Genomic DNA, 12025 nt, shown 5'->3' on the forward strand with positions numbered 1-12025 from the left:
TGCAGTTGTTTAGTAGTGCTTGGAAATGCTCAAAATCTGAAGCAGAGAAATGCCCTCAAGGCCTCTGCTGAGTAAGTGCACATGTTTTCCAGGTGTGTTTTAAGTTTGGTCTCTCACTATTTGAAGGCCTTAGTTTTGATTTGGAATTCACACCTGTGCAGAGCCTCACTGCAACAAAAATGTGATTGCCAGTTGGCAGGGAGAGTTGAAAGAGATTTTAAAGAGTTTATGAGCCAAATTCTGTTCTTAGCTGTGGTGACTCGAGTGAAAATTGCAGTTAAGGACAGAGGTTACTCTTTGGAAGGTGCTATTTCCACACCATGGTGCACTGATACATTCCTTAAAAATTCTAAGTATTTTTTTGAGTGAATTACTTGATATGTTGGAGGAGGCTGGTTCTGCCCTCTTCCCTTTTCAGGGTAAACATGTTGGAGAGGGATGCATAGAGACAAAAACTTCAAATTCAGAGGACAGTCTACCTTCTCTGCAGATAAAAAAAAGAACAGAGAACAAACCTGTAACTTCTGCCAAAAAGAAATAAAAATCTTGAACTCTTTGGAGTTTTGTATTAATGAGTGTTCACCCTTTTTTACATTGAGAAAACATCATCCAGGCATAAATAAGGATGCACCTGTCCTTCTCAGCATCTGGATGGCTTTGACTGAACCAGTGGGCTTTGGAAGAAACCCTTTCTGTTCCTTTCTGTGGAATTACATTACAAAAAGGTTTCCAGTCCAGCTCTCCAGTGTTTGCTGTTAAATATAACTTTCGTCCAAGGTTTGCTTAGGAATAAAAAGGGTTGGCATTACAGTAGTCTGTCTTCGTTTCAGGAATTTGGAGAACCCACTGCAAGCATGTGCCAGTTTGAACAGGGTGTATTTTTAAGCTGTTACTTTTACTGCAGTATCTTAGTGCCTAAAAAGCTCATTTCTTTTCTAGGCTGTTTTCTCATCAGTATTTTACTTTGCTTCGGTTCCTCTCTACCAAGGCTTCCTCATCATTGGGTAAGAGATCATTTTTTTAATAATAGTGAGGAAACCTGTGCTCACGGAGTAGATTTGGGCTAATTAACATCATCCCTCTTCACTCTGTGTTTCACTGCACCACTCCAGGAGATGGATGTGATTCTTGTCCCCTCTCTGCTCTGAGCAAAGGCAGTGCAGACACTTGTGGAAACCTTTCCAAAAGGTGATTTGTCACATTTGGAACATGTGAAAGCAACCCATTCTCCAGGAATTGTTCCTGGATCCCAGTAAAAAGCAGAGGGACAATTGTTATGGTCTGGTGCCTGCACAGCAGTGAGAGCCAGTGTCCAGCTCCTGACAGTGTCAGAAAGAGGGACAACCCAACCTCTTCAGCAGGAGGATACAGTTCCTGTCTAAAATATAGGGTTGCAGGTGTAATCCCAGTATGACTTTTTATACTTCTGAGTACTTAATTAAAAAAAAAAAAAAAAAAAAAGGCAAATTCATCGTATTTGGCTTCTGAGGCAAACAGAATCAAACCTGAACTGCAGAGCAGGCTTTGGGGTGAGGACAGGTCTGTCCTTGACTCCATTCATAACCCAGTAACACCAGTTGCACCACTTGAACCAATCACCTGTGTGTGAGTGTTCCTGATCTAAAGTCACTCAAAAAGCCAATCCTGCAGGTTTTACCTACATGCAAAAATGTGTTCCTTTTGCAAGTTTTTATAACGTGTGCATTATTTGGCACCTAAAGACTGGCATTTCTGTTTGCTCATCTACCCCTGAGATAGTTTACTTGTCTTCTACCTTCTTCCCAGGTACTCCACAATTTACACAATGTTTCCAGTGTTTTCTCTTGTCCTGGACAAGGATGTTAAATCTGAAGTTGCAATGTTGTACCCAGAGCTCTACAAAGATCTTCTTAAGGTGAGGGACACTCTTGTTTGTCTGTTTTGGCTTAAGGCAAGGTTCCCATCTTGATTTGAAACTCCCTAAATGTGTAAAGTCAAATATATTGTCAAGAGATCCAGAACTTTATTGGGCATTTTCAAGCAAGATTGTTCTAAAGGCAAATTTGAATTAACAGATAGCACCAGATTTCCTGGCAGATACTTATTGAATGCTGCATGAAATGCAATTTATTAAAAGCGGCTGGGGAAGTAGAAGTTCCATTCTGTGGGAAATTCTAAGGATTTAATATTACTAATTTGTTCCAAAATAAAGGGGAAAGAGAAATTGTCGGGGATTTGGAGCTATCCTGAAGGCAGAGAAGGGAATGAGGGGAAGGGATATCCTCATTTGATGAAGGAGGGAGGTAATCACAGAGGTTCCTCTATAGAAATTTACCTTGAGGATGATCTAAATGTACCTAAAGTTTTGCTTGCTGTGCCATTTTTGTAGCTTTAGAATCAAAGTCATGTCCTTCTCCTTAGACAAAGAAAACTTTATTTGATGTTTACCGTAGAAATATCAGGAAGGTAAATCTTGTCTTAGGTTCCTTTTTATTTTTTATTCTTCCTCCCTGGAAAATGTTCTGAATAACTGGGGTATGCAGCCTGGGAACATCTTTCTTAATTGAAGGAAAGGGTGGACTGAGTCTTCAACAGATCCTTTCCCTCAAGGATTTCTGTTAAACAGATACTCTCAGAAGCAAAGCCTGTTTTTCCAGCAGCCTCAATAAGTCTCCATCTGGTTTCACTTGTATGTTGTCTCTTATGTCATAAACCACTAATTCTTCAACCATCCTTAGGCCTGGTCTAAACATAGGGGTTTTTGTGCTGGTATAGCTGTGTTGGCTGGAGATGCTTTTTTAAAAACCTATCTGCCTTCAATATGATGGTGATTTGTGTGTGTCTAGAAAAATAATATTAATATATTCACATATACGTGTGTACACACATCTTATATTTTACAGTACAGGGACTAAACTCATGAGACATCTTTGCACTGAATTAATTGTGTGTGCAGTGAGGGTGAGGCTGTGCTGTGTGAGCAGTTGAGCTTCCATAGTCCCAGGCCTCCTTCGTGCACCCCCAAAAACGAGAATAAAGAGGGAGTGACTCTGGGTTGGTTGATTTGTTTTATTTAATTTTTTCCCCAAATCGTCTTCAAATTCTGTTTTATTAATTTCTGAGTTGATTTGTAAGTAAGTGACTGTTCATAAAAGAAAACCCCAATGGAGCTTTGTCTGTTTTCCCCCCCCCCAGGGACGACCGTTGTCATACAAAACGTTTTTAATATGGGTATTAATAAGCATCTATCAAGGTAAGAAATTAACTTCTGCTTGTGCCTTGACATATTTTAATGTGTCTGAATATCTAATTTTTTTATTGCAGGAAGATTTTTATTGGTAAGGCATGAAGTGATTTTCACAAAGTATCCTTGTGATAATGAATATGTACTTTTTTTCTTGTCTCAGAAAATGTCGGTAGTGTTACTAAAGGAAGAAATTATCTAAAATCTAATACTGGCAGCAACTTGTCAATCCTATTGTAGGCAGAGATATAGAAGTTCAAACCATCATTGGAACCACCATCCTTTGTAATTTTGTGCAAGTTCCTTTCAGTGCTGTAATTGTTCCAGCAGTAAAATAGAGCTTGTGGCTCTCCCCTTCTTTTGGAAAATCTCAAATCTGCAGATTTTGTCAGATCTGTAGATTTTGCAGGTTATTGACAACATGCAAAATACAGCATCTGTAGCTTCTGATTTTATCCAAAACCTGTTTAATGGAAGTGGCAATAGTTCTGGTTGCTTCACAACATCTATACTGAAGGGTTAGAGTAGAGGTCAGGTTCTTGATCATATCCCATACACTCTACTTAGGCTGCTAAAGCAGTTAAGTAAATGCCTGAATTACAGTGCATCCATTTTCCAAAAGTGAATGTAGTAATTGGGATATTTGTCTAAGAAGGTCGTTTATTTAATTTTGTGTTTGGTTTTTTTTTTTTGTGAAGTAACCTCAAACTCAAATACTTTCTAAAAGTGTCAATCAGGGAATTGTGGCAAACATGTCAATAACATGGAGCTAAAAGCTAAAATGGCAATATTTCTTGTTTTCCAAAACTCCTTTGTCAACAAGAGTCAAAACAATGCGTCAAAATAAGCAGATAATTCTTATGGATTTAATTGATATTTCCCATCCTCAGCAGGGAGTGAATCCAAGAATATAAAATCTCTGTTGGCTTTATTTTCTGAAATCTGTAACGGTGCAGTCTCACAACAGGGATCACGGTCTCCTGGTGCTGAATAACACAGTGGCAAAGCCAGGGCATTGATAGAACACTCACAAGTGGTGGACAGCTAAAGCCAGAGGGTGATGCATGGAGGGAAAGATTCCTCCTTGAGCTAAGACCACTATCTGGTTACAGCGTTTGGTTAAAGTGACTTCACTTGTGAAGTGCTCGATAACCAGAAAACAGCAGGCCAAACAATTGGGCTGGTTGCTAGCAGAGATGAGCCTGACCAAAAACTTGAGCAGTCCTAAATTTTGGAAAGTTCACAGCTGGATTTGAACTTTGTGGCTCGAGCTCTAGCCACTTGCAGGTTTTCCCTTCCCCGTGTGATGGATGTTGGTGTGGATTACTCATGCTGCTAAACATGAGTTATTTGTGCAGGTGGCCACGCAGGGCTGTGAGTGTTCCAGAATGGGAGCACGAACAATGCCTCATTAACAGAGCTTTCACGTGTGCTCCTTTTTGGGGGGGGGGAAGTGTAAAGGGGAGAGATCTTGGTCCAAGCAGTGCAAAGGGAGCCTCATTTGTATCCACTGAGCTTTTCAGCACCTTGTTTGCATCTTGGCACTGAAGCAGTGCAGTAGGTTTTAGAAGAATTTGATATATTTTAGCTTCTGAGTAGTGACCAACTGCTTTTCTGGGAGGATAGAGTTTCCTGATGTTAGAGATCTCCAGTTGCCAAAGCAGAGTGTATTAATTTCCTATCTACATGTGTCTATGAATATGAGAGACTGTCATAAAAGTTTGGGTTCCTCTGCTGTAACTTTTCCCTGTCTTCTCCTCAGTTCTTTCTCCTAAATAGTAACGATTTGTTGTCATTACATTCATCAGGTTTCATGAAAAACACTCTCAAGATATGATTATATTTCAGCTTTTCCAAGACCTAACGGGGTTGTAGAGCTTAGCCTGGTTTTTGACTCAAATCCCCAAATGTTCCCTTCCTTTGCAGGTAGCATCATCATGTATGGAGCACTGCTCCTCTTTGAATCCGAGTTTGTCCACATTGTTGCCATTTCCTTCACGTCCTTGATCCTCACCGAGTTACTGATGGTGGCCCTGACGATCCAGACGTGGCACTGGCTCATGATAGTGGCTGAGCTGCTCAGTCTCTCCTGCTACATTGCTTCCCTGGTCTTCTTACACGAGTTTATTGGTAAGCTTAAAGGCTTCCCTCCAATCGGTTCATGGTCTGGGGAGGAACAGGACTGTGAAGAGCTGAATTGAGCAACAGGCTGTTGATGGAGCCAACAAATAGGTACAATGACAGGGGTACTACAATAAGTTCTATGTGATTTGAAGGCACTTGGAAGACATTTCATGGTTCCTTCCCATAGCAAAATGCTAGAGGAGGTAAAGGTGGTCAGCAGACTGTGCTGCCCAGCAAATCTCACCCATACTTTGGGCTCTGCCACACATCAGTCTGTCTCATGTACCAGTGATCTTTATTTCCATTTGGGAACTGAACTTGAGGTTACAGGTTGAAGACTCTGCTGGTAGATTGAAAGATTTAGTCTTTTAAAGTGGGTGAAGAAGCTACCTCCTAAAATTTACCTTCTTTAATCTGTTCATTGGGGCCCTTCTCTTATGGGTTTGGTTGTTGATTTTTTAGTTTTCTGAAACAGAACTAATCCTTTTCCCTGGCTAGAGGAAAAAAGGTGAGGAATTCTAGATTCTCCCAGTAACTCTCTAGTTGCAAATATCAGACCCTCAGGGCTTGTTCCATTGTTCCTTCAGGAACCACAAGATGTCACTACTTCTTCCATAAAGCTCTTCCCTAACTCTGAAGGCAGCCAGCATAACTTCCCAGTGGGCTGGATTTGCCTCTCTTGGATTTGGTTATACCAGCTCCATTTTGAACAAGGCTTTGACTATTTTTGCAGAGATTCTGAGGTATTCTGAGTCAAGAGATGTGTTTGCTGGGCTGCCAGCCAAGTAGCAGAGGGCAGCTCCCAGCCAAGGAGTCCTTAGCACTGCCAGGAGATGGATGGGCCTGTTTCAGGTGGGGTATGTGAGGGCAGTTACCCCTGAGGAGTCACATCCCTTTCAGCCCTTTGCACCCTCTGCACTTTGTGTTTCTGCATCTTTTGTGAAAAACAAGGGCAGTAGAGTGAGGAACCAACCAGGTATTGTGTGAGCTTTGAACTTGAGTGTGGAGGTGAGGCATTTTTGAGAATTGTAAAATCAGAATGGCCTGGGTTGTAAGGGACTTTAAAGATTATCTAGTTCCAACCCTCTGCCATAGGCAGAAATAAGTGTTGGTAGATCCTTCTCTGCACGTCTTCCCACAATGAACTTCCCACCTTGGCTGACTTTGTGCTCTTTTCCTTACACAGATGTTTACTTCATTGCGACTTTGTCGTTCTTGTGGAAGGTCACCGTCATCACTCTGGTGAGCTGCCTTCCCCTCTACGTCCTCAAGTACCTGAGGCGAAGGTTTTCTCCCCCAAGCTACTCGAAGCTCACGTCCTAGGGCTGCTCTCCCTGCACACCAGAGACAGACATTGCCCATGGCTGAGAGACAAAACCCTGTAGTTGTTCCTATAACGAGCACATCCGATATTTGCATCTGGATCGTGTGGTGATCTCTGTTACCTGCTGCTTTATTGAAAAAGACTCCACAACTGCCGCCAACAGAAAGCTGACAATAAAAGGGAGTGTTCTGAGAGTGGAGGCACTTGTTAGTTCATCCAGTTCTTGTCACTTTTGTTCCACTTAGCTGGGGTCAAATGCATGTAACTGAGATGGCGATGGGTTTCTCTTGCATGGTTAAAAAGTCTGTGAAAGCTGCTACCTGACCTTGGGATTTACATTTGACAATTTTTAAGTGACTTTTTTTTAAAGTGTCTGTGCTGTTCTTTGCATTGTGTTATGTTGTTTTATATTGTTTGTCTTTTTCATTTAAGCAGTTACATTCTTCTTACATCTTGGAAATCCCTTAATGTAGGTGATGCACTGTACTGCTGACAGCTGATCCCTGATTTATGGCATGCTGTTTCCAGAACGGGGCTCCAGCATGTCGGATCTACACACACATGAGAATCTGAGCCTGGTTGAGATTTTCCTTCAGTTGAAATGTGGTCACCCCAGTGATTTTGGAGGTATCCAACCATTGATAAATGATAGTCCAAAATGAGGAAACTCAGTTCTGTTTAGCTTTTGTGCTTCCTGTTAAAAGGAGCTGGTGACATAATAGCTTTACTCTGTATTTATTTGTGTAGGAGAAAATTATCTAAACTAAAGCAAATCCTCTCTGGAACAGAAATTTGCAGTTGATCATACTTGAAATGTGTCGACAACGTGAAAAGAGACTCGTACTGTTCTGCAGACAATGTGGCAGACGTGTCTTGAATCCCTGGAGACTGAAAGGAGAGGTCACAGAGCTGCTACTCCTCACAGCTACACAAAATCTGTTTCCTGTTAGGGTGAAACTGTGAGGATGAGCTGCAAATAAGCTGAGGCACTTCTAGGTGGATGTTGTTAATGACACACTCCCTGCAGAGAGGCAGCTTTTGGAACCCTGCACTTGCTTTGCTCTGAAACTTGAATCACAGGAGTGGGTTCATGCAAAGGCGTTGGGCTCGTGTGCAGAGCAAATTCATGTATTTTTAATTTTCAAAAATTAAACTCAATGGGTTCTGGTGTTATGATTAACTTTGGCCCACATTATAATACCATGAGGAGAGCAACACATGCTCAGGCTTCTCAGGAGAAGGACAGAGGGTTACAAGAACCTTTTAGGGTTGTGTTTATGCATCAAACATGGATGAGCTTTTAGTGGCATCCATCCTCATCTAAAGGCTGTTTAGTCTGGGCTAAATTAGTTGCTTGCTGTCTTGTTCCCACATCATAAAAGCCATGGTTGGAGCTGGCACTGCTTGGCGCCGTTGGGAGTTGGCTGCATAGGAGAGGCAGAGCCCAGAGCTGAGCTCCCTTCTCCAATCTCAAGGCACAGCCCAGAGGTCTCACTTCTCCAGTCACAAGGAAACCCTTCCAGGTCAGGGCCACCGTGTTGCTGTGCCATGTTGAACCTCTTTAAAGGGCTGCCAGCTTCTGCTGCCATTGCTACAGGCATTCACTGTCTCAAGCTGCACAGTGCTGCATTAAAAGGTCTGATGTGAAAATTGGTGGAAAATGGGAATGTTGTTCTAAAAGAGTCTGTGTTGGCCCATTGTGGTGGTGTCTCGAATTTTCAGATCTAAGATAGCTGTGGCTTGTGTGGCTGACGTGTGGCAGTTGCTCCAGGGAATGTTTTGCACAACCTGAGCTGCCTTCCTTGCTCTTAGTTCCTGTGAATAAATATCAAAGGGGAGGGGAAGCAAGTTCCAGAAGTTTTAGAGAGAAATTGGATGTGCTTTGTAGTGCACGTGGCTTGGGTTGAGAGGAAAGTGCAAGTCTGTATGAGTTTGTTGTTTCATGTGGGGAAACCCTCTTGATTTAGAAAATTAGGTTTCAAAATCCTTCAGGAATAAGGACAGAGAACACTTTTAACTCACTGATTTTTCTTGTGTGCCAGTCTTCCAGTTAGGCTCTGGTCTGAAGTCCTTATAGATAGCAACTTCAGAAACACCCAGCTGGCCAAGGACAGCTAATTCTTGGTATTCACCTTCTCATAATATTTTGAAAATTTGCCTTTTTCCATCTCTTCTGATATTTTTCCCCTAAAAGTAGTAATAGTATACATTTCTACTTATTTGATTCTCAAGTTCATGTTGAGAAAAGCCCTGGAAGTCCAGTATTCCCAGTGATTTGTGTTGTGGAGGAAAAGCCTTTTGTGAATTATGTCACTTGCCAAAAAGATCCTTAACATTGTCTTTATCATGACATGCTACAGCTCCTGGGTAATGTCAGCCCTGCTGCTGTTCTGGAGTCCTCAGGCAGCATTTCATAGAATCACAAAATCACACAATGCTTTGGGCTGGGAGGGACCTTAAAGCTCATCCAGTTCCACCCCCTGCCATGGGCAGGGACACCTTCCACTAGCCCAGGTTGCTCCAAGCCCCGTCCAACCTGACCTTGGACACTTCCAGGGATGGGGCAGCCACAGCTTCTCTGGGCAACCTGTGCCAGGGCCTCCCCACCCTCACAGACAACAATTTCTTCCTAATATCCAGACAAATTTAAGTAGGTTTAAGTACAAGAACGAAGGATTTCTTTTGGCCTGATTTTGTGACTGAGCAGTCCAGTCCCTCTGGCTGTTGGTGAACACCCTCAGCACCCGTCCGTGTCGAGCCCAGTCCCTTCTCATGTGTGTTAGTGGTTAAATGTCCTGCAGCAACAACAGTGCCATGCTACTGTGTAAATATTTGAGATGTGTATATGGTAGAATTCACTGTTTCCTGAAGTCAATACAGTTTACACTGAGTGGACCATATTTGCAAACTATTAGCTCACACCAAGAAAGGGAGTGAACTGTGATTTCATTTATATTTATTGAATCATAACTTTAATAACACACATTTAGTGGAATTGATAATGATCCATAGCTGTATTTTGGGGTGCAGATTATGTTCCTTTGCAGCTAGTGTTTTTGCACAAGATTGTAAATCCAGGAAGTAATTGCTGTCTGGATACACACTGAATTTTTAAAAGCAATCAGAAAACTAAAACTGCCATCTAACAAACAGCAGGAAAGAGGAATGCTTCTATTTTTCAAGTTTAGCACTTTATGTTTGCAATCTATTTCTCTTAAGTTATTTAAAAAATGTTTTTAAAAGTAAAGTTTAATACGTATGTTCATATTTACTGTACATTGGAATAAATTGATTCTCTGCTGGAAATTTAATCTTTTCCTCTAGTAGGCTCATAATTTGTACTTTTTGGGAGTGAAGCATTGTTTTCTTCTGTATAGTATCTGTTCTGTAGCCTTAGTGTTCTTACTATTCCTTTATTTGTCTGGTTTATGTACTGTAGCAGTTCATATCTAACTTTTGTGCTTTGGGACTGTGCTCCAGGTGATGCTGTAGGGTTGGGTGTGTGTCTCACCATCTGCTCCTGCTTCCCACGGCTCCAGGTGATGCTGTAGGGTTGGGTGTGTGTCCCACCTTGTGCTCTGTGCTGAGCTGCTGTGGTGGTGAGTTAATGTGTAGGTTTTGTGACACAAACTGTTCTCTCCTTGCTTTTCTGCAATAATTCCACAGGTGTCACAACCCTCTTCATCCCTTTTTTTCCCCTTTGTCTCTGGATGTGTTTCCTCCATAGAGCTGGTCCTGTTCCTCTGTGCAGACATTCATTTCGCTCAGCTCATGGTGCAGTGGAAATGCAACGTTCTTTGTTCAACAGCAGCAGCTTAAATCTGTGCAGGCTCTTATCAGAACTGGGCTGAGGAGCGATGAGTGACATCCCTGGTGTCCCCTTGGGGTTGAGAACGGTGTGCTGAGAGCTATAGCTGTGGTGGGGCCAAACTGAGCAGCACCAAGAGTGTTTCTCTGTGGTCTCCTGAGCTCTCACAGTGAAACGCTGGGACAGCCTCTCTCGTCCTCTGTAGCTGCTGGAGGGAGTTTTGCTGTAGTTGAGCTGGGTTTGTCAGGGAGCCCCAGAGAGCCAGGGGTGTGAATCCCTAAAGCTGCTCTTTTGGCTTTATCTGTTGAAGAAAGCTGCTGCAGCCTCTGATGCATCATAAATCCTTGCTTTGCAAAGTAGTGCCCTGAACCAGGGATGTGAGCTCACCGTCCCGAGGTCTGTGCAGGGAATGTTCCCGTGGGATTGGGTTCATCTCCACAATTGCTGGGGCCAGTCCAGTGCCCACTTCAGCGTGAGCTGGATGGGCTCTTTTATTTATTATTAGTTATTTATAAGTATTATACTTATTATATACTTATTTCATAAGTATTAAACTATGATTTGCATGAGATCCTGGGTTTCACAGCTTTGCCAATATGGTCCATTACTACTGCCTACAACAACTTGTGTACTTATATGCCTTTGAGAACATTTTTAATTGTTAAAATTGTTTAAAAAATCAATGTTAAGTTAATTTAATTTTTAATGGGGAAATGGATTCTGGTGTCAAAATGGTATTTACTGTGATGCCGATGTTTTGTACCTGTCATCTAGTTAAACAACGTGTAAATACTCTTGAGTCAAGAGAAATATGAATGCCAATTATTTATTGTTCTGTGGAGTTATATGTTGCAGATGTGTAAGAACTTAAAAGGGAATGTTGTAAAACAAGGTGGAAAAATAAATTTTATGCAACTTCTTTACTTCATCCAAGTATGATGCACCTGGTTAGTCCTGGCATGATCGGTCCCAGATGTGTGCAGATGGAATTGTCAGAATGCAGGGCAGGTTGCATTGTGGCCCTTTAATTTGTTTGTGTGGTAAATGCATATGCAAGAAATGATCAGTGTTTTGTGCTGATCAGTGTAGAGCTGCTTCCTTAAATTCAGATTTCTGAGAGTCCTAAGAGGGTCGTTCCTGCTGGTACCCACTGCTGTGGGTTAGGAGAAAGTCTTTCATTTGAAACATAGATATTTGCAGCTCTTGGAACAGCAATGATGCAATAGGAACAGCTATTTTTGGAATGTTCTCATCACTTGAACATTTGATTAAGTGACTGGCTCAGCACAAGAGCAGTCCCAGGGCCAGGGCTGGCTGCCCCAACACGGGGTCAGAAATGGGGGAGAGGCAGGAGTTTAACATGGAATATTCTCCACTGGGGGAATGTCCATAATGTTGATTACAAACACAGTACAACAGTTTTCTACCAAAAATGTGATAGAGCCATAAACACTTAAAAAAAAAGAAAATTAAAAATGGAATTGGGTAAAGTAAATCTCTAACTTGGGAGACTATTTAATGAAAGCAGTGATAAACTATCCCTCAG

General features: G+C 42.0%; 1 protein-coding gene across 2 annotated transcripts in view; it reads left to right on the forward strand.

The window, feature by feature from the left end:
- ATP9A (ATPase phospholipid transporting 9A (putative)) overlaps nucleotides 1-11407 on the forward strand; it is a 56631-nt gene extending 45224 nt beyond the window's left edge. The window contains exons 24-29 of one of the 2 annotated variants that reach the window (XR_007628742.1): nucleotides 940-1004; nucleotides 1786-1894; nucleotides 3175-3232; nucleotides 5150-5353; nucleotides 6534-10151; nucleotides 10211-11407. Coding sequence is in view for 1 of the 2 variants with exons in the window: in XM_050313484.1 (XP_050169441.1) it covers nucleotides 940-1004; nucleotides 1786-1894; nucleotides 3175-3232; nucleotides 5150-5353; nucleotides 6534-6670 (573 nt within the window). In the remaining variant the exon portion in view is untranslated. Of the gene's footprint in view, nucleotides 1-939; nucleotides 1005-1785; nucleotides 1895-3174; nucleotides 3233-5149; nucleotides 5354-6533 lie in introns of both variants that reach the window. The other variant, XM_050313484.1, reaches the window with a different exon arrangement.
- The last annotated feature ends 618 nt before the right edge of the window (nucleotides 11408-12025 follow it).

The sequence above is a fragment of the Myiozetetes cayanensis genome, unplaced genomic scaffold (assembly GCF_022539395.1).
Source record: "Myiozetetes cayanensis isolate MyiCay16 unplaced genomic scaffold, myiCay2020 scf19, whole genome shotgun sequence".
NCBI classification, from domain to species: Eukaryota; Metazoa; Chordata; class Aves; order Passeriformes; family Tyrannidae; genus Myiozetetes; species Myiozetetes cayanensis.